Below are 20,364 nucleotides of genomic sequence, written 5' to 3'. Positions count from 1 at the left end.
TAATGCCATACTTATAAACCCCTTCGAGGACCTCGATTACTCCATCAAAAACAAAAATATCCAAATACCCAAAAAGAACCAATCATGTCTACAATGCAAGCCATCCAAATCCAAAACTACAACGAAGCCTACCATGTCTCGCACGTCCCCATCCCCACCCCAAAACCACACCAAGTCCTGGTACGCATTAAAGCAGCCGGATTCTGCCATACGGATCTGATGGCACTGAATAATGAATTCAACACCAAGTTACCATTTATCGGGTCGCATGAACCGGCGGGGATTATTGAGGACGTTGGGGCTGAGGTAGAGGGGTTCCAGCGGGGTGATAGAGTGGGTTGTGTTAATTTTGATAGTGTTTGTGGTGGGTTTGATCTCCACTAATATGTTATACTGATTATGTTGCTAAGTGTTGATAGGGAAATGCCCGGATTGTAAAGCTGGTTTGCCGGTGTATTGTGATGCGCCTCTCATGAAGGGTATTACCACTGATGGGGGGTGGGCGGAGTATATGATTGCGTATGTATTCACACATCACATTATAATCATATCTAACACACCATAGGGATGTTCGGTTTATCGTGAAACTTCCAGACGACATGGACTTTAAAATCGCCGCTCCTCTAATGTGTGCCGGGATCAGCATCTACGGAGGGATTGTCAAAGCAAACGTGCCTGAAGGAGGCTCGATTGGGATAGTTGGAATAGGGGGCCTGGGGCATATTGGGACTCAGGTTGCGAAATGCATGGTGAGATCATATCCTATCTATATAACTGACGTATACTAATCATCACAGAGCTACAAAGTCGCCGCAATCGACATAAAACAATCCGCTCTCGACGCCGTCGCGGCCCACCAGCACCACCCTGACGCCTTAATCCTCGCAACCGACCCGTTGGAAACGTCATTGCAAAAGATAACCAACATCGTGGACTCGGAATATCCCGGGCTGGACGCGACGGTGCTAGCCACCGACCACCCATCTGCGTTTGAATTAGCGGCTGCTCTGACGCGAAAGCACGGGACGATGGTGCTGCTTGGACAGCCGGAAAAGGGCATTACCATGTCGTATGCGACTACGATTTATAAAGATATCAGTCTGGCTGGGTCGTTGGTTGCGGATACGGCGCAGGCGCAGGAGTTTGTGGAGTTGTTCCATGAGAATCGGCTGCATGTGGAGGTTAAGGAGTGGGGGATGCATGAGGCGGAGGCGATGAAGAGGGAGTATTTGGGCGGTGGGTCGAACGGGAAGAATGTGATTGTTATTCCTTAGCATAAGCGAGAAGTATATCGAATTGTTTATATTAATTTTATTGATACATCATAATACATGCCATGGTCATAGTATACAAAAGGGTATCAAGCAAACGCAGAAAAGCACGAGCTCTTCGCATCGGCCTCCTCCCAGCCAATGCACTTCCAGCAGCTCAGCAGGCCCAGCGGATCATACTTGTTCTTGATGCTGACCAGTTCATCGTAATTTTCTCCCCACCAGGCGTCCTGCCAGTCTTCGGTGAAGGCGTTCGCCTCGTTGCTGTACGCACCGCTGTTGGGCGTGATGCGTTCCAGGGTGGCGGTCATGTTCTGGATCGAGGAGACCTTCTGTTCACGGGTCTCGAGAGTGCTGTTCCAGGCCCAGGCGGTGCCGGAGCCCAGTTCCCAGATGGCAGAGCGCCAGGCGGGAGTCGCGCTGGTGGAGCCCTCGGTGTAGTTGTACAGATATGGGGCGACGACGGGGATGTAGGGTGATTGGCCGTTGGACTGGATGAGCTGGAAAAAGTCCATGAGGTTCTTGCGGCCTTCGGCTGTCTCAAAGACGGCCTTGGGGACGAGACGGCTACCGGCGAAATGGGTCACGCCGACGCTGACGGAGCTGGAGGTGACGTATTTCGTGTAGAAGGAGTACCAGGAGGAGAACTGCTCGATGGTGGCTGTGCCGCCCTGGCCTTCAGCGTAAGCGATCACATCGGCGAGAGACTTTTTGGCTTCATCGACGGAGAGCAGAGGAGACACATTGACGAGGGTGTTGCCGGTGATATGGCCGCCCCAGCCTTCCTCAGCCCATCGGACGGTGTTGTTGACGACAATGTCCATGAAGGGGAGGACGTTGGTCGAGGTGCTGGCGAACTTGATGATGGCCGCGACGAAGCTGATCTGCGGCTCGACCCGGTGCGTGGACTCGAGGACGACGCCAAAGGTGCCTCCTCCACCACCGCGCAGAGCCCAGAAGAGATCCTTGTTCTGGCATTCGTTGGCGACGCGATACTGGCCGTCTGGCGTGACGATCTTGTACTCGACAACGCGATCAATGCCCAGACCGTAGACAGGCGAGAGAACCGAGTGGCCGCCCATCTGGACCCAGCCGCCAGAGACACCGACGGTGGAGGAATAACCGCCCAGGATGGTGACGTTGTGCTGGTCGGCAAACTGGTACGCTTCGTCAAAGTTGACGCCAGCGCCGACGGTGATGGCGTTGTAGCTGGACGAGCAGCCAGAGGGGACGAATGCAGCGTTGTAGGCCATGTCGCGCAGGTTGCGAGTCCACAGGGAGAGCGTGTTCTTCCCACTGCTGCGACCGAGATAGTCGTGGCCGGAGTTCTTGATGCTCAAGCGTGTGCCGGAGCAGTTGGAGTAGTGGAAGGCCTCGACGACATCGCTGGCCTGCTGCACCTCGACATAGTACAAGGGCATGTTGCCCTGGCGGCAGGAGGTGTTGGTAAACGCCAACGGATCAGTCGGATCAGCACTATCCAGTAGACATTGATCGCTGGGATCCGACGAGCACATCTCGTCCTGGTTGTTCATGTAGCCATTGGGCGTGTTGGTGCGCAGCCAGGGACTGGCGTAGTTGGACTGGATATTCGCACAGGCAGCATCATCACGGGCGACAGCATTGCCATTGTAGTTGGAGAAGCAGGGCAGCGAGAACGGAGTGAGGGGCTGGACACGGCCCTGCAGGGTGGCATTGAAGCTATCCAGAGTGCACGAGTCCCGGGGAACTTGACAAACGCCAGCCACGGCGAGGCCCCAAAACTGGGCAGCCAAGAGAGCCAGCGAGATCTTGGATGGGGAAACCGTTGCAGACGCCATTTTGCCACGCGATGACGAGACAATTCTGGAAGGAAATCGGGCGATCTTAAGAAGAAGCAAAAAGAAGGAGAAACGATGGAGCGAAAAAAAGAAAATAAACAGGACCGGAGAACGGCACAGTCTGATGGAGAAAGTAAGACACGATAATATAGCAGAGGGATAATAATTCAGGGGAGAACAGATGGAGAATCGCCGATGAAGACCCGATTTGGCGGTTTTGAGTTGAACCAGTGGGCGCAAACTCTGCGTCGGGGAGGTTCCGAATTAGATTAATATATTATTATATTATTCAGAAGAGATCTTGAACCGACTGAGGAATCATTATCTATTACTTTTACTGCAGTGAAAAGGAAAAGTGAAAATAATATTGAGAATTGCATATCGCAGTGTGTGAGTGTCATGGAGTGCTGGCGATGAGTCCACTCGATGGACACGAAAATTGCCCAAAACGGAAGTAAGCAACGGCCATCGCGGTGGATGCAGATTCGCAATCCCCGCCCGCTCCGAGACTATCTCGGATTGAAAATTGAGATGCGAGGTCCCTGCATTTGCATCGATCAAGATTTCCAAGATGAATCCAGCAGGAGGGAACGAGTGTTCGCATGAATCGCACAGGCACAATTCTGCTAGTAGTACGTACCTGAATGCTGGCTCAGGACTATGGTTCATCTGAAGCCAACCACGAAACGCTTCCAATAGCCTGGAAAACAAATAAACTTTGAGAAGAACCACCAGCCTTAAATCTTATCAGGTTAATTGTTAATCAACAGGCAAAATTCGTAATTTCTTCTTCGCCCGGTCTTAAAACCAACCCCTCCCTCGTCGATCGCCATCTTCCTTTGATCTTAATCTTCCATTCCTCATGTAATCACCATGAGTGGCTACGAGGAAAACAGGTACTGGAAGAATGTGCTGACCATCGTCCCCATTGTGGGTGCTGCACTGGCCACCGTCGCCTACGGGTTGCGCCTCTATTCGCGTCGCTTCACCACGGGCGGGCTGAAGATCGAGGATCTGCTGATGGGCATTGGCCTGGTGATTTCCTACTGTGCCACTGCCTTTGTTGTCGATACGGCCTTTAATGGGGTTGGATTGTCCGTCAAATCGCTGCCTCATGATGAGCGACAGCGCATTCAATTCGTATGCCCCATCCACCAGCAATGCCGTTAGTGATGATACTAACAGCGTAGGGCTCATGGATGATCCAGAAATTCTGGGCGCCGTCAATGGCCTTTATCAAAATCTCCATTATTCTCTTCCTCAAACGACTCCTGGGAACCCTCCGTCCGTATACCATCATCTCCTACTGCCTCATCGTCTTCATCACGCTCTGGGCCATTGCCGCGTTACTGGTCAACATCTTCCAATGCAAGCCGGTGCAATACTATTACAATAAGGATATCGCGGGCCACTGCATGCCGGGGCAGCGCCAGTTCTTCCAGGCCATGGGTTCGATTGCGCTGGTCGAGGACGTCATTGTGCTGTGTCTGCCCATTCCGGTGGTGTGGAAGCTGCAGATCACGTCTCGCCAGAAGATCGCCATTACTATCGTCTTCTCGCTGGGTGGGCTGGTCTGCATCTTCAGTCTGATGCGTCTGATTGAGTTCCGCAATTTCGTCGTGACCGATCTGGCCTGTTAGTTCCTCCTTGACACTCATGATACTCACATACTGATTGACTCAGCATCGAGCGCCAAAGAATCCGTCTGGACGTGCCTGGAAATCGACATTGCCATCATCTGCGGCTCTCTCCCTCTGATGAAACCGCTCCTGGCCGGTTTCCTGGGCAAAGTCAAGAGTGTCTCCAAAGGTCGATCCCATCCGTCGTCGGGGAGCAAGCTCTACTTCCACACGACCAACACGCACAACGACGGTTTCCAGAAAATGACCGATCCGTCGTTATCGCAGCAGTCGAAGAGTCCGCCGATGATGGCTGGTTCAAATCGACGGAGCTCTGATCTGGAGATGCAGAATATCTCAGTGCATACCACAATTCAGCAGGATGTGGACAGTCGATCGGACTTGGGGTCTAATGCCGGGGAGGCAGTGTCAGGGCGAGCATTTCCACGATAGTAATGATCATGATATATAGAAGATAATAGCATAAACGTCTACAAGTCAGACACGGTTCGCACAAAAATAACCTCAAAATCAGAAAAAGAGTTTGCGCGTTCTGATTGGCTGGAAATGAGCCGCTGCCAATCAGGATGAATGATCGACTTAGCATCGCCCCACCAGACTCAAACTGCCCTCTCATTGGCTGCTGCCCTGCACTATACCCAATCAAACCGCTGGCACCGTGCCTGGCAGGTCACGATGTCGCTTTGTGCCCAGTTTCTGCGGTCATCCAAAGCCCGGTTTCGCCTTGTTGGGAATCCCCTCCTTGCCAGTCCTGGTTTAATTGCCCTTATATCCGCTGCCCCTAGCGGATGGCGCTCGCCACCGCAGTCGATGGTCTGCATATTTATATTTGGTTCCCGCCCAGTATGTGAGACGAATCGCCGGTTCGGTTCGGTTCAGCGCCCACGGGTACTATCAAGTCATGATGGCTGCCTTTATCAGGAATTCGGTCTGCGGGGGGACGTTTGATGTTACCAGCAGGTATAACTCTATTCATACTTTTATATATATATATATGCTAACACTGGCAGATACTCGAATCTGCAGCTGGCAGGGATTACCGTAAATGGACTAGTCTGGTTTGTGTGTGTGTGTGCTGATCGCGAAGCGTCAAATTGACTCGATTCAAGCTCTGCGACAGACTCGGTGACGCGACAGGTTGTTGCGATCAAGAAGATTCCCAGACCGTTTGGGTCTGCAGATGCTGCGAAGCAGACGTTGAAGCAGATTAAGCTGTTCAAGTATCTGCAGCATGAGAATGTGCGTTTCGGAGAGGTGCGGAGTCGGAGATGTGCTAATGCGTGATAGGTGGTTTCCTTGCATGATATGTTTATATCGCCGTTGGAGGATATGTAAGTCCCCAATGGACGTATCTGCATCCTAGATAATGCTAACGGAACAGATATCTGGTGACGGAATTCACCGGAATCGACCTGGGTACGATTCTCGGCTCAAAACCTCTGGATAACCAATTCATTCAATACTTTGTCTACCAAATTCTGGTACGTCCATACCATTGGTATTCTCAGTGAACCTATCTAAGAAGGAAAGCGCGGCCTGAAATACATCCACTCGGCCGGAATCGTCCATCGCGACCTCAAACCCAGCAAAATCCTCATCGACCAAAAATGCGATCTCAAAATCGCCGACTTTTACTCGGCCCGTCAGACGGATGCCCGCATGACAGGCTACGTCGCGACGCGATTCTACCGCGCCCCGGAAATCATGCTCACCTGGCAGCAGTACGGCGTGGAGGTGGATATCTGGAGTGTGGGGTGTATCTTTGCGGAGATGATTGAGGGGACGCCGTTGTTTCCTGGTGAAAGTCCGGCGCATCAGTTGCATGTTATCACGGAGTTGCTGGGATCGATTCCGGATTATGTGGTGAATAGGATTTCGACGAAGAATGTGAGTTCTATCCATGGTGTGTGAATGGAGGTGGTTACTGACAGACCAGACGATGAGATATATCCAGTCACTGCCAGAGTTAGAAAAGCAGTCTCTAGAAACACGGCTGAAACACGCACAACCAGATGGTATGTACTATGAATATCAAACGAACAATAACTGACATGTCCAGCCCTCGATCTCATTGGGAAAATGCTCCATTACGACCCCTTACAACGCATCGACGCAGCCACTGCTCTCACCCACCCCTATCTCAGTCGCTATCATGATCCCAACGATGAACCGGTAGCAAAAGAGCCATTCGACTATGAATTATCCAACATGAGCCACTCCATCGAGTCGTGGAAGCATTTTATGTACGTTTGTTATATCTGTTTACTGTGCATTGCTGACTTTCACAGGTACACTGAGATTCTATCCTGGGGGAGAGTGGATGATCTGGCAACGATCGATGTTTGATTTGATGATTTATGATTCTTACATAGCATAGCCAGTTTTATATCATTTGTTTTGATGTTTGCAATAGTAACGTTGGTTGTGGCATTATCTGATTGGTCTTTGGCTTCCGCTTCTATTTCTTCGACTTCAACTTTGACAACCTGGAGATGATGCAGATACAATCTCTCTTCAAGAGACAGTCTGTCTCGTCCCAGATTCTATCAGACCTCCATCTGGAGATTAACCAGCAGTATTACTCGTTTGAAATAGCAGTTGCATCGAAATATCTCATCCTCGCAGGGCGACGTTGGCCATCTAACAGACTACGATTATTGCCTCGCTTTCATAAAAACACAAGCCGACCGTTTCGAACTCGTATTTCTGATTCTTGACATCATGAATTCTACAATGGCATCTTTTCTGTGGGAATCGAAAAAGCACGACAACTCGAACGAGAGCCTTGTTTGAATGGACGACTCGTCCTGCTTCACCAGCGACGATATGATATCCCCAACTCTCATGTCACCATTCTTGGCTGCACACTTTGGTCCAAGGTTCCTGAGGATTCGAGAGATATTGTTCATTCCAAGGTTAAAGATTTCCAGAAAGTCCAAGGCTGGACTGTGGGTGAGCACAATACAGCGCATGATTCAGATACTGCATCAGGAGAACCGGAAAAGAAAACCAACAGACAGACGGTCTATCCTGGTAGTAACCCATCATGCACCGTCTCTCGAGCAGACATCCAGTCCACAACACGCACAGAATCCACGGAGCTCCGCTTTTGGAACAGATCTTCTGTCGCAGAAGTGGGAGGGGTGAAAATCTGGGTGTTTGGACATAGCCAGATTTTAAGCATGGAGATATCAGGGTTGTGAGTAATCAACGTGGTTATGTACTTCCATGGAGTGATCAAGAGAGGGATGGTTTTGATATATGTAAGGTTATCAAAATGTGATGTATACATCCCTAAAAAGTCAACCCATTGATATTCACCCACGCCTTCCACAACATCGCCAAACAACACAAATTTCCCGCCCACCAAGTCACCCCCCTCAACTGACTCCACCTCGAATCCTCAATGCCAATATACGCAATCGCATACAACACCCTCGCAACCGTATACGCACACGACGAAATATTAATCATCTCCGCCGTCACCCCCGCAACCGTCGCAAACAACACCCCCGCAACAAGCAACGTAAAGTTCTCGACTGCATTCGCGTGCGCAGCCTCGTTTCGCTTCAGCATATCGAGCTGTTTCCGCGTGATCTTGCCCTCGCGGACGGCTGCGTCGCCGTATTTGATGAGATCTTCGCGGGGGGAGACGTTATGGTCGATGCCGTAGTATTGTTTAAGGGTGCGGGAGGAGAGGAGGCCGTAGGCGAAGAAGAAGTTGAAGGCGAGGTAGAGAGGTCCATTGTTGGTGATAGGGGCGGCGGGGTGTCGGGCGTAGGTGCCCAATAAGGCTGTGAGGGACATGGTGATGATGGAAGATAAGTTTACAGGATGAAGATGAGACGGTGGGATTGAGCTTTTAATGTCAGATTGCAGGGAAGGATTCCTTTGGATGAGATGGCCAATGAGCAGGCATGGAATATGCCAGATATCAAACAAGCAATCTGACATCATTTTGGGGCCAAAGACTGAGTCAATTTCAGGAATCAATATAACTATACGAAGTGCATCATTTTAATCCCTCAGCCACTGCTACATACGAACCACTCTTGATGTCCTCCAAAATGCCCATTCCTGCAGGTTTCCATCCCAACTCCCTCTCTGCTTTCCCACCAGATCCACGATTTTCTGAACTCAAGAACCTCGCCAGAAACTCGCCCATTTGACCGACAGTCTTGTCGTAGGGTAGAGAAACCACAGGGAGATCCAAGATCTCGCCCATCGCCTCGGATAACTCACGTATCGTCACAGTCGTCGAAGACACACCGTTGAAAACATCCCCCGCCTTTGCCTGCTCAGCAGCAAGAAGATACAACTGCGCAGCATCGTCAACATGGACTGCAGATGTCTTGACAGCCCCATCATCCACGTAAAAGGCTTGTCCAGCATTCTTGAACATGCCCATAAACAAGCGTATCCCACTGCCTCCACGGCCATAGACAAACGGAGCCAACCGGATCACAGACACTTTGACACCTTTACCAGCCAGCTCAAGCGCATGCCGCTCAGCACGAATCCGGCCGTTGAGAGGATTCTCATTGAGTGGCGATGTCTCGTCCGTTTCAGCGCCAGTGGGATCAGGTGCAACCACCAGCGAGCCGGACGTGACGACCAACGGCTTATTCGACCCCTGCAGCCCCTCCCCGATGGCATCAACAGCAGCGAAGTCAATACGTAGGACTTCTTCATAGTCCATGCCAAAGTTTCCGGCCAACGCATCGGCCAGATGCATCACGATGTCTGCCTGGGCACTTTGATCGCGGAGGACATCGAGAGAATGTAGGTCCCCTCGTACCGGGACGACACCAAGCTGAGTCAATTTGGCATCGGTGGCTTCGGTTCGAGATAGGCCGTAGATCTGGTAGCCGCGGGTGATGGCCAGTTCGGCAATGGTGGATCCGATGAAGCCAGAGGCCCCGGTCATGAAGATTCGGGGCATTTTGATGAGTAGATGAGTAGATGGGATGAATGGGATGATGATGGTGATGATGATAGTAGTGATATGGCAGTCAGAAGAACATATTTATAGTCGTATAGCGGGGTTAATCCTGTTAAGTCCGTCGGTGATTGGAGAAAAGACCGATATGCTGCGATTAATACGATGGAAGATAAGCATGCATGTTACCCTGTTCACATTCATCATCCTAATCCTTATCACCGTAGTCATTGAAGTACTCGTGGCAATTATGCAAGTTAGTATGAATCATCATCTTCCTCTTCGGTCTCTACATCCTCATACTCATCAGACTCATCAGAATCATACTGACGCCTAGTCCGAAGCCATTCACGATACTGAACAAGCGTCTCTTCCGCCGGCGTGTCTGGCGATATCCCCGCAGCTCTTAAACTGCTCTCCCCTATACTCCTCCCTTGAGGCAGTGGCGGATCCGGCCGATCAAAGTCGTACGGCACTCGCAGACTCGGATACGGCGTGGATAGCTTCACATCCGCCTGATTCGACACTCTCCACGTCACCGTCACAACGTGATAGTCCAACTGACTCGGTCGCACTTCATCTCTAATCCAGCGTGTCTCCCCAAGCACCGAACTCCCCGTCCATTTCGAAATCGCCGTTTCCGACTTTCTCGCCGTCAAGATCTGACCATCCACTCGGTGAAAGAACCAGCTATCAGCCGCTTCATTGGCGATGTAATCCACCTCCCCCTTGCGCCTCTCAATACTCTCAAAGTCAATCCTAAACCGACTCACACTACTCGGGAACCGAATCGAATTCACCCATCGCCCCCCAATCCTCAGCGGCTCATTATCCTCCCAGAACCAGAAATCCGTATACCGCAGCGTGAGCGTGATACTCGTCGGATGGAAATGCGGCATCCCCAGAACCCGCTGCATCTCGTTTCCCGGCTCAAGGACAAACATCTGCGCGAAGATCCGAATATGGCCTGCTTCGAGCTGACCGTGGATTCGATCGATCATCGCGAGACATTTCTCAAACGCAACAGGCGTTAACGAGCCCGGGGCGCGGTTGGATGACGTCAGGTAGAATGAATGCTCTGCGTAGGCGAACGGCATAAACCATGCTTCGGAGTAGACGCGTTTGCATGTTCGTAGCAGCTCTGTGCATGTGCGATGGGGCGCGCTGTATCCCGGCCGTGTCCAGTACGTCCCCTTGCTGTATGCGCGAGTAGTGTCTTCGTAGCTGGACAGGGCAAAGGCGAAGATTTCATCGCGGATTTCCGGGGGAAGTGAGAAAAGAGGACTTTGATGTTGGTCGAAGAAGGAGGTAAAGTCAGGAGGATGAATAGAGGGTTCAGTCATGATGGATTTGGTGTTTCGTGGTAGGAAATGATGATGGTCTGGATGATGCTTTTATCGCAGAATCCGGCAAGGCAGAAGCGGGGCAAGCTGATGTTTGCCTGTTGGCAGCCTGACCACAGCCTCATCATGTATCTCTATCGTATTTCACTTATTCGATATGATGAATAAGAATGCAAAGAATATCATGATATCGACATCTTAATCTATTAATGTTCAAGGTAGACCGGCAAAAAGCCGAAGCTGTACAGACAATCACTCCGGCTCGGCTCTGTGAATACCCTCAATACCCCACAAAGAAAACATGGAGAAGACTATATCCCTTGTATATCCATTCTATCCACAATTGAATACCCTCATTGGCCATGATGTTCGATGTTTTCGGTGCTTCACAATCCGCCGTCATTCGACTCCGGCGCAACTCCGCTTACTCCGGCAAAAGTCCGGAGTGGATATGGACATAAAAGGAAGCTTCAAATCATCTATAACGATCATCAATTATATTGAAAATATTAAATATGTCTCTAAAACCAAGCATTACTTCTAACAACCCAGCCAACACCAACATCATCACCAACATGACCACCCAACTCCACTCCATCTCAGAGAAACCACCCCTAGAATCCATTCTCAACAGCTACGATCTAGAAAAAGTCGCCGCCCAAGAACTCAGCCAGAAAACATGGGCTTTTTACTCGTCCGCCGCGACGGACATGATCACTCGCGATGCCAACAAAACCATGTTTGATCGTATTATGCTCCGGCCGAGGATTCTCCGGAATGTCACCAGCGTCGATACGAGGACGACAATCCTCGGTTGTGATATGGGTCTGCCGTTGTTTGTTAGTCCGGCGGCGATGGCTACGATGGTGCATCCGGATGGTGAGCTGGCTATGGCGAGGGGATGTGCTAAGTATGGTGTTGGGCAGTGTGTGAGTTCATTCGATATGATTGGGTGATCTTGGCTTATACGGATAGATATCCACGAATGCGTCTTATACAATGTCTGATATTACAAAATGCGCACCTGGCCATCCATTCTTCTTCCAACTCTACGTCAACAAAGACCGCTCGGCATCAAAAGCGCTCCTGCAACAGGCAGAAGAATGCGGCATAAAAGCCATCTTCGTCACAGTCGACGCACCAGTAGCCGGAAAACGAGAGGCGGATGAGCGCGTCCCCGTTGGCAACTTTGAAGTCCCCATCGCGCCGATGAGTGCAGCCCAGGCTACCAACGACTCCAAGGGGGGCGGACTAGGCAGAACGATGGGACAGTACATCGATGCGAGTCTCGAATGGGAGGATCTGAAATGGCTGCGGCAGTCGACTAAGTTGCCGATCGTGTTGAAGGGGATCCAAACAGCTGAGGATGCGTTGATGGCTGCCGAGGCGGGGATGGATGGGATTATCGTGAGCAACCATGGCGGACGGAGTTTGGATACGTGAGTGTCAGTCTGAATTGCACTATTCATCAGCTAACAGGTCGAAGATCCACCTCGTCGATAGCCGTATTAATGGAAATCCGCCAATGCTGCCCACAAGTTTTTGAACGTCTCGAAGTGTTTGTCGATGGTGGAATCCGACGCGGAACAGACATTATCAAAGCGATCTGTCTCGGAGCCAAGGCTGTCGGTATGGGGAGACAGTTCTTGTATAGCCTCACGTATGGGCAAAATGGCGTCGAGCATCTGATTGAGAGTATGTGTCCATCATTTCCTTCTCTGCAGTTCATAGCTCACATATCACAGTCATGAAAGACGAACTCCAAACCACGATGAGACTGCTCGGAATTACAGATCTCTCACAGGCACATCCCGGTCTTCTCAATACTTTGGATGTTGATCATTTGATTCCAAAAAGATTGGGGGCGTCGCATAGCGGGCCTGTCGTGAGGGCGAAGTTGTAAAATGTTCGTGTAGAAGATAGACTATTCAGATAGAATAATACCATGATTAATGACATTTCCAAAAATAAATCAAATACTGGCCTATAAATGATATAAAAGACTCACCGATTATTGCGGCCATAATTCAAAATTATCTGCTGCCATTTGCCCCAAGACTGTTTCATCAAGTCCAAAACCAAACGTGCCCCCAAGATCGTGGAAGTTGTATTCGCCTGTCCAGAACGAATTGTCATCGGTAGGATCTGTTTGCAGAATAGGAAGATTGTTGACGCCTCCCTGCATTGGAGGGTATGAATTTCCTGTCTCGCCCTCATCCAAGGCGTGGAAATGCTGAAGCATCTCGAGCATGCCAGCTGCAATATGTTTGGCGAGGTGCCGCTCGTTTAGACTCGTAGCTATACTCGCGAGCATGTCGGCGGAGCGCTGAACGAGAGAGACTATATGTCTTGCATTGACAACCAGTCCTAATGTATTACTGTCATCGCCGTATTCAATCATTCCAGGTGATGTCGCGTTCTTCCCCCATGTGGCGGCCATTTTTAAGAGAAACGTCGCGCAGAATGCGACCATAGTATAAGTGAATATGGGAACACTAGGAAAGGCACGGCGCAAGTCGTCGTCTTCCAATATCAATGTCAAAGTACTCGTAGCTGCTGCGATGGCTGTGTTGGCAGCTTCACGATGCTCCAGGGACAACAGGGATTGGTTTGAAGTGATACCAGTCGAAGCACTCGGCGGAGTGATTCCCCGCAATGCAAGAGAGTTGAGTTGAAAACGCGCAAAATTATAGTACAATACCAGCCCCTTGGATGGATACGATCCTAATACCGGACAATCACTCGATCGAGGCACCCATTGAAGCCGCCATTGTTCAACAGCCACATTGGACACGCGGAGTCGCTCAATATCTTGTCCTCCCAACGGCCGATCAGGATCACTTCCAAATGCGATATACGCTTCTGTGAGAATGGTAAACAGTGCTACCTGGGCGGCTAGTCGTGCATCGCCAGGCTTTGCTTGTTTTCCCTGGAGAAAGCGTTCAATGTTGCGTGTTGACTCGTCGTCAACTGCCGCTGGTGGACGGCCGTGGGCGATGCTGAATTGGTGATCACATACATATGTGGCATACCATAACGCGACACGTTCGTGCTGGGTATCGTCACCCTTCATGAGGCCATACCATGACTGGTGAAGGCCGATCTCTGCTGCGATGCGCGTTGCTTGGCCGGACAATTTCCAACTCAAGTTGGCCAGATAGAAAGCACCGATGCAGAGGGCTCGAATGTCGTCTAAACTATGGTTTCGGGACAAGGAGGAATTACACACGAGAGAAACAAACATATTGTAACTCTTATGGAATGCTTCTGTTTGTGCTGGTGTATGAAGTGCACCAACAGTGAGAACCACTGCCACCAGCATCGTCGACGACCGTCTGACTGACTCTAACGTATGGTGTAATAATAATCCACCATCCCAGAGCATTCTATTGTTGACTCGCATGAAGCGATCGAATAAGAACTCTGCTTCCTCTACCGAGACCACACCCTGTGAAATGAAATCCTCATGGATCAAGGAAGACTTGGGCTTCCATTCCGCATTGTTGCGCAGGTTTTTCAGCTTGGTCAGTTCATACAAACTGCGCATCGGCGCAGGGACAAGACCCGTTAAATCGTGATCTTGAGGCTGGGGAGAGTTCTCCCGCGACATTTCCATCGCAGCTGTGGAGGTGAGATTCGCATCGAATCCTGCAACAGAACGGGGGGAATCGCCTCGTTGAGCGTTCGCAAAAGTCCCTAATTCAGGCTGCTGCGTATAGCGTAACAGATGCTGAACCGCAGCTCGAAGCATCTCAACCTCTTCTGTCGTTTGGGATTTCCATCTATTTGAGTCAGATTTGATCACCTGAAAAGATAAAAGACGTACGCTGCATCGCCCTGGAGAAATTGCTGCGAAACATCATACGACACACATTCAAGACCATGATGGAGACAGCGCACACAGGTTGTCTGGCCTTCTTTGGTCTCGCATTTGGTCTTTTGTGTTTTGCATTCTGTGCCTGCGTAGAATCAGCGCTGCGGTCGGCATTGGTGATTGAGGAAGTGTACGCACACGCTCGGCTTCGCGTCAATCGCAAGCCTTTGCTAGGATCTTCTTGAGATTTAGTCTGTCCTGTGCGTTGTCTTTTTCGACTCATGATGCATATCAATGGATAAAAGATGAAGAGGAGATGGAGGAGTGGAAAGAATCACGGGATCACGAGAATTGCCTTCCCAATGTGGTTTAGTGGGTTTAACAACGCTAGTCTATAAAGGGAAGAGTATACAAGATGAAACAAAAAGAACTTCATATTTCAGATATAAATGATATATGTTATAGACAGTCTAAATTGCATTCATCGCAGCTGCTGCCACCACTGCCACCGCTGCTCCTCAAATCCCAGCATTCTTCGCAGCAACATCGTCCGCCTGAGTAGCCTTGGGGGCATTCAACTTGTCCACACCAGCCGTAACCGTCAAAGGTTGATAATGAACCTGGTCAGACGTAAAAGAGAAGTGACTCGATGTACTCGTAGAAAGCGTCTTGGTGCTGATGGCGATATCGTCGATAACCGTAGTCGAACATGAACCACCCTTGGTCGAGGAGGTGAGGACGCAGTCAAAGATCAGTGTCTGGATGTCCTGCGTGTTTTTGGCGCTGAGGGAGTACACGCCACTCATATAGAAGGTCGATGGCCCTTGGGTGATGGTGGCAGCAGACTGCAGCTGGCATGATGCTTTGGGTGCATCGCTTTTGCACTGCATCGCGAAAGTGGTGGCATCTGCGTTGGCGTTGACGACACTGCCCTCCAACGCATCTAGGGATTCCGTTCTGACGCCGGCTTGGAAGACTTTGAGTGTTGTAGTTTGCGCTGTGATGGTTGAAGCCAAAGTGGCTGCCAGCATCAAGTTGGGGCGCATTTTGGTGGTGGTAAGACAAATAGTCCAAGAGTTATGAAAAGATGAGAAATAAATATTCCTTCAAGCCATGAGATTGATTGTTATAAGCACCCCAGTCTGCCTTGCCGATCTCTCAACTGGGATGACTCTTCCCCCGCACCTCGTATAGCTCTGCCGATGTCGTCTTATTGGCCATCAACACACTGAGTTACATCGAAGGAATCAACAAGTCTGTGAGATCCAGCTTTTCATTCGCTTCTGAACAAAGATCTCCATATCAGCAGACTAAGAATACACCGGAAATGTCTGCATTATATGCATTGCCGATTCCTAGCGTCACTTGGCGATGTTGCACTTTCCTCTGTTCATATTCCTGGGTCATAACTCATTATAAATAGATACATCTTATAGAATATATTTAAATCGCATATTTCTCGCCTCCAAATTATCCGCCTCGTCATCCTGTACCTCGGGCATCGTTTCATCAAGCCGCTTGTTCATCCTCTTATGAACTAGCCTAATTATAAAAGCAATAATCGCCACCAGAAGAGCCACAGCCGCTGTTGCACTTCCACCTGGGATATATTGTGGCCCTGACGATGAAGGCCACATATAGCTCCCGTAAATCGAAGCTGTGTTTCCCAGCATATTGGCCGTGGCAATGGCAGCAGATCGTTTGACGAGTGGTCGAGGGAAGGAATTGGCGATCCATGCGATGATGATTTGGTAGGCTGAGACTGCGCCCATTGGCATTCTGGTTTATTAGTTTGATGCTCTATACAGCTAGCAGGAGGTGAGAGAACTTACAGAAACATGGCGAAGAATCTAGCACCGATATTCGTAGTCGCAGTGCAGATGATACATCCCACAACACTGACTATCATCAAGGCAATAATATGCAATCCGCGATCATTACTTCGTCCAGAAGTCCAGGTAACAACAAGCGACACCAAAAACGTCACAATCCATACCGGTGCAGTGATCAAGAGTGTCTCGATATTCCCATATCCCAGTGTCTGCACAATCGTTGGGAAGAAATACTGAAAATTCTGCGAAAGCAACGAAGTATGCTGCAGCAGAATGAAGAGATAGATACGCTTGTCTGCAAACACAAGCATCAACGCTTCCTTGATGCCACTCGAGGTGGCTTCGTCTGCTTCTCCGGCATCGTGGATGAGTCGCCATTGGGCGTAGGACTTTTCGGTCTCGTCGAGCCATGTTGTTGTTGCCGGGTAGTTGGGTAGGAGGAGTCTGGATGATTAGTATTTTTCATACCTGGGGGTATAGCCACTCACGTTGATGTTGCTGATATTCCAACAGTTATGCAGCCTTCAATGATGAACAGCCATCGCCATCCTGCTATTCCATGCACGCCATCCAGGTTGCCTAGTACACCTGCTCCGATGAGGCCGCCAAACGCATTGGCTAGAGAACTACCGGCGTAGAACCAGGCAATTCGATGGCCGAGCTGTCCTGGTTAGCGGAGTCGTAGTCTCGAGTATATCGAACATACCTCCTGTCTAGTGTACCAACTCGACCTAATCTCATCAGCATTGTGCTTATTTCTATACCTGAATCACTCACATAAGCATAACCGCACCAGGAAAGAAAGGCGCCTCTACAAATCCCAGAAAGAACCGTGCAAGGACCAAGCCAGTAAACGAGGTTGCAGCAGCTTGACACGCAGATATAGCGCCCCTATATCCATCAGTTCTGCACAAAGTATCTATATATAGAAAACTCACCAAATAGCCATCGCAATCCCCAGGAACAACGAAGGACGAACTCGCGTCATCATAAGATTCGACGGGAGTTGCATGAGAAGATACCCAACAAAGAGAATACTAGTGGCCAGATTGTAGTCGGTACCTTTCATTCCGAGGTCTTCTTCCAGAGAGCCAAGGCGGGCTTGGGATAGATTGCTGTCATCATCAGTACAGGTTATCATATCCAATATAGCGAACATACTTCCGATCCAAAAAATTCAAAAGATACATGACGATGAGAAACGGGAGTAGATGAAAGTCCACCTTGCGGAGGAGCTGTCTGGTCATCTTCTGATGCCATTCCTTGCTCTTGGATGCGTATGCTTGATATATTGCATCTTGTTCGGAGAGGTCTGCCTTTTTGTTGTTGTCTTGGTATTCGATGAATGTGTCGTCTGGTTTGGACATTTTGTTGATTCTGATGACTATGGGTACGCTAGAGGGAGCCTATACTTATATAATGTCCAGTTCACTGGCCTTCTTAGCAGTCGGAATATGTCCGACAAGACATTAACAGGTGGGCTTCCCCGCGTTTGTCGTGTGGAGGCGGGGAATTCGGGGTAGATAACCCCGGATCGGCAGGGCCTGTGTTTAGCATCGTCTTGGCTTGAGTATTTATTCATGGCATGGATATGATCTCTATCATTGCAGTATGTGATCTATGTCTATATATACTGTCTAAAAAACCTTTCCATGAACTTGTCTCTTCCCCTTCACATCGATATTGCGCCACAGCAGCACACAGGCAAAGGCAAGAGGCATAAAGCACATACCAGCAACCAGCATGCGATGCTGTACATATCCGTAAGCTTCTATGATAGCAGTGCGAGTTGGGCTGCCGACGGGGTATGACAGTTGAACAGGAAGTGAGCCGTAGATAGAGCGTAGATTGTTCTTGGACTCTTCGGGGAGATATTCCGCAAGCTTCTTGGGCATCAGGTTCGTCCAGATGGCACCGGATATGGATTGACCGATCGAGGCACCCAAGTTGGTGAAGAGACCCTCCAGCGCGAGAACAACGGCGACTTCATTGTGAGGGACTGCAGCCATGGCGGCGAGTTGCTCGGTCATGACCAATGTCCCGCCGGATAGAGCGTTGAATATTTGCGCCATGATGATGTACCCGATCTGTGTTCCGGGATGGCGGAAGTAGATGAGAAGTCCCATGGCGAGGGTTTGGACAGGAATTGCAACCAGACCCAGCCACTTGAACCGCCCGGTGTATCTGATCATGAGTCCAGTGATGGGTCCCCAGAAAGAGGACCCGATGGTGAAGATGTTGGCGATGTAACCTGCGTTTTGCAGGCTTTGGCTGTTGACCACCTGAAGATATGAGGTGAAGTAGAGATCCCATGCAAAGAAACTGCAAAAGAGAGTACCAGCAAGAACACACGATCCAAGGACTGTGCGATCTTTGAGATACTTGAACGGAACGAATGTCACTGGTGCATAGTCTTTTTCCCAGATGCAGAAGGCGATCAGGAAGAGCACACCAAGAACAATCATGGTGATTATATACCCAGTATGCCAGCTGTGAGCCGTGGTTCCGACAATAGAGAGAGGCAAAAGCACTAGACAGAAGCCACTGAGCGCTAGAGACATGCCAACAACTAATTGCTAGTTAGTATCTAATATATACACCATATCTTGTTAACTTACTGTCGAATTCACGGCAATAGAAGTAGAATGTCTGTGAACGAGTTCGACCGCTTGCAACACGCGGTGGAACAAGACCCTTCTTCCTCGCTTTGTGGTTGTTGTAGATAAACACGCCAGCAACAGGCATTGCCATGACAGGAATGATGATGGAGAAAACCCCAAACGCCCATCGGAAACTGCTGTGTTCGTAGAAAAGCTGTGCGATATGAGGACCCAAAAAGACATTCACGATAAACGGAGTCGTGTTGAGGCCAAACATAATCATCCGATTCTGCAAAGACGTCGTGTCCGCCAGGAAAATGTTGATCACGTATCCCATTCCATTGTATCCAACCCAGTAGAAAACCTGGCCAGTCAGCCACCATCGAATACTATCATGGCATGTTAACCTACCTGGGCAGCAGCATAGGTCTCGACATTCTTGCAAAACGCCATCAGAACCAGCCCGATGGTGCAGAACAGCGTCATCAATATGAATCCCTCCACACGGCCCCAGATATCAAGTATTTTGGCGATGGGAAGTTTCGAGCACCCGCCGATGATGCTGGAGAGGACGTTTGTCGTTGCGTAGAGAGAATGTTGATTGAAGCTCGACGTGACATATGGACCTAGGTTGCTGGTGATCTGCTGCTGCAGCGAGTTGACGAAGGAGAGGATGTAGATACTATTCCGGTCAGCAACACACTAGGATCGATAGCAGTGATCGTACAAGATGTAGGTGAATATCAAAGCCCGTAGCGTCCACACAGCCGTGATAGCCTCAACCTGCTTGACTCCATCCTGCCTTCTCTCTCTCGACTCTGCATCCGACAGCAGTTCGTCGTCTGACACGTCGTCCTCGGGCTCGTCGATCGCTCTGTCCAGATTCGCACTGGCATTCTCGAATGTTTGGTATTGACCGCCGTTGGCCCTGCGACTGGATTCCATGATAACAGCAGGGCCATGTGTAGGATGCACAGAAGGATGAAAACTCTCCCAGGCCGGTGGTCCGGGATACTTAAACGCCGCAGGGATCAGCTGCGATGCACTAGTCCGAGCAGGCAGCGGTTGGTTCCGGGTTGTCTTATCAATCTAAGCGGGGTTGCCG

General features: G+C 49.9%; 12 protein-coding genes across 12 annotated transcripts; 4 read left to right on the top strand and 8 right to left on the bottom strand.

Moving 5' to 3' along the window:
* Positions 1-84: 84 nt before the first annotated feature.
* Positions 85-1,274, top strand: ASPWEDRAFT_110216 (uncharacterized protein; the record flags this gene model as incomplete). The annotated part of the gene is made up of 4 exons (XM_040828153.1): positions 85-364; positions 420-519; positions 566-749; positions 798-1,274. The coding sequence occupies 4 exons, from the start codon at positions 85-87 to the stop codon at positions 1,272-1,274; spliced, it is 1,041 nt and encodes a 346-aa protein (XP_040689709.1).
* ASPWEDRAFT_41262 (putative isoamyl alcohol oxidase) lies at positions 1,066-3,255 on the bottom strand. Its single transcript, XM_040835514.1, has one exon. It carries the CDS (start codon positions 3,089-3,091, stop codon positions 1,361-1,363), a length of 1,731 nt encoding a protein of 576 aa, XP_040689708.1. The 5' UTR covers positions 3,092-3,255; the 3' UTR covers positions 1,066-1,360.
* A 709-nt stretch (positions 3,256-3,964) lies between these two features.
* Positions 3,965-5,227, top strand: ASPWEDRAFT_60139 (uncharacterized protein; the record flags this gene model as incomplete). Its single annotated transcript, XM_040838499.1, has 3 exons — positions 3,965-4,231; positions 4,282-4,726; positions 4,775-5,227. 3 exons carry the CDS (start codon positions 3,965-3,967, stop codon positions 5,161-5,163), a joined length of 1,101 nt encoding a protein of 366 aa, XP_040689707.1. The 3' UTR covers positions 5,164-5,227.
* Positions 5,228-5,599: 372 nt separating this feature from the next.
* Positions 5,600-7,344, top strand: ASPWEDRAFT_41261 (uncharacterized protein). Its single transcript, XM_040835513.1, has 9 exons — positions 5,600-5,691; positions 5,742-5,789; positions 5,841-5,970; positions 6,019-6,062; positions 6,113-6,212; positions 6,262-6,618; positions 6,668-6,746; positions 6,791-6,974; positions 7,020-7,344. The coding sequence occupies exons 1-9, from the start codon at positions 5,633-5,635 to the stop codon at positions 7,075-7,077; spliced, it is 1,059 nt and encodes a 352-aa protein (XP_040689706.1). The 5' UTR covers positions 5,600-5,632; the 3' UTR covers positions 7,078-7,344.
* Positions 7,345-8,025: 681 nt separating this feature from the next.
* On the bottom strand, positions 8,026-8,538 carry ASPWEDRAFT_111674 (MAPEG family protein; the record flags this gene model as incomplete). Its single annotated transcript, XM_040828259.1, has 1 exon — positions 8,026-8,538. The coding sequence occupies one exon, from the start codon at positions 8,536-8,538 to the stop codon at positions 8,026-8,028; it is 513 nt and encodes a 170-aa protein (XP_040689705.1).
* Positions 8,539-8,743: 205 nt separating this feature from the next.
* On the bottom strand, positions 8,744-9,673 carry ASPWEDRAFT_111168 (uncharacterized protein; the record flags this gene model as incomplete). The annotated part of the gene is made up of 1 exon (XM_040828228.1): positions 8,744-9,673. One exon carries the CDS (start codon positions 9,671-9,673, stop codon positions 8,744-8,746), a length of 930 nt encoding a protein of 309 aa, XP_040689704.1.
* Positions 9,674-9,927: 254 nt separating this feature from the next.
* Positions 9,928-11,013, bottom strand: ASPWEDRAFT_28617 (uncharacterized protein; the record flags this gene model as incomplete). The annotated part of the gene is made up of 1 exon (XM_040833163.1): positions 9,928-11,013. The coding sequence occupies one exon, from the start codon at positions 11,011-11,013 to the stop codon at positions 9,928-9,930; it is 1,086 nt and encodes a 361-aa protein (XP_040689703.1).
* Positions 11,014-11,534: 521 nt separating this feature from the next.
* ASPWEDRAFT_156372 (uncharacterized protein) lies at positions 11,535-12,916 on the top strand (the record flags this gene model as incomplete). The annotated part of the gene is made up of 4 exons (XM_040829702.1): positions 11,535-11,942; positions 11,989-12,452; positions 12,500-12,708; positions 12,759-12,916. The coding sequence occupies exons 1-4, from the start codon at positions 11,589-11,591 to the stop codon at positions 12,914-12,916; spliced, it is 1,185 nt and encodes a 394-aa protein (XP_040689702.1). The 5' UTR covers positions 11,535-11,588.
* A 108-nt stretch (positions 12,917-13,024) lies between these two features.
* Positions 13,025-15,110, bottom strand: ASPWEDRAFT_172813 (Zn(II)2Cys6 transcription factor; the record flags this gene model as incomplete). Its single annotated transcript, XM_040830981.1, has 3 exons — positions 13,025-14,795; positions 14,840-14,972; positions 15,026-15,110. The coding sequence occupies 3 exons, from the start codon at positions 15,108-15,110 to the stop codon at positions 13,025-13,027; spliced, it is 1,989 nt and encodes a 662-aa protein (XP_040689701.1).
* A 213-nt stretch (positions 15,111-15,323) lies between these two features.
* On the bottom strand, positions 15,324-16,003 carry ASPWEDRAFT_41253 (uncharacterized protein). Its single transcript, XM_040835512.1, has one exon. The coding sequence runs from the start codon at positions 15,871-15,873 to the stop codon at positions 15,346-15,348; it is 528 nt and encodes a 175-aa protein (XP_040689700.1). The 5' UTR covers positions 15,874-16,003; the 3' UTR covers positions 15,324-15,345.
* Positions 16,004-16,257: 254 nt separating this feature from the next.
* ASPWEDRAFT_51911 (uncharacterized protein) lies at positions 16,258-18,026 on the bottom strand (the record flags this gene model as incomplete). The annotated part of the gene is made up of 7 exons (XM_040837674.1): positions 16,258-16,606; positions 16,660-17,103; positions 17,148-17,320; positions 17,366-17,390; positions 17,437-17,550; positions 17,598-17,774; positions 17,821-18,026. 7 exons carry the CDS (start codon positions 18,024-18,026, stop codon positions 16,258-16,260), a joined length of 1,488 nt encoding a protein of 495 aa, XP_040689699.1.
* Positions 18,027-18,135: 109 nt separating this feature from the next.
* ASPWEDRAFT_134616 (uncharacterized protein) lies at positions 18,136-20,314 on the bottom strand. The gene is made up of 4 exons (XM_040829322.1): positions 19,987-20,314; positions 19,671-19,941; positions 19,278-19,623; positions 18,136-19,228 (listed from the first exon to the last, which is right to left on the bottom strand). Exons 1-4 carry the CDS (start codon positions 20,202-20,204, stop codon positions 18,297-18,299), a joined length of 1,767 nt encoding a protein of 588 aa, XP_040689698.1. The 5' UTR covers positions 20,205-20,314; the 3' UTR covers positions 18,136-18,296.
* Positions 20,315-20,364: the final 50 nt, after the last annotated feature.

This window comes from Aspergillus wentii (genome assembly GCF_001890725.1).
Source record: "Aspergillus wentii DTO 134E9 unplaced genomic scaffold ASPWEscaffold_4, whole genome shotgun sequence".
Lineage (NCBI taxonomy): Eukaryota > Fungi > Ascomycota > Eurotiomycetes > Eurotiales > Aspergillaceae > Aspergillus > Aspergillus wentii.
Note: the sequence above shows the minus strand (reverse complement) of the source record. Positions and strands in the feature narration are given on the sequence as shown.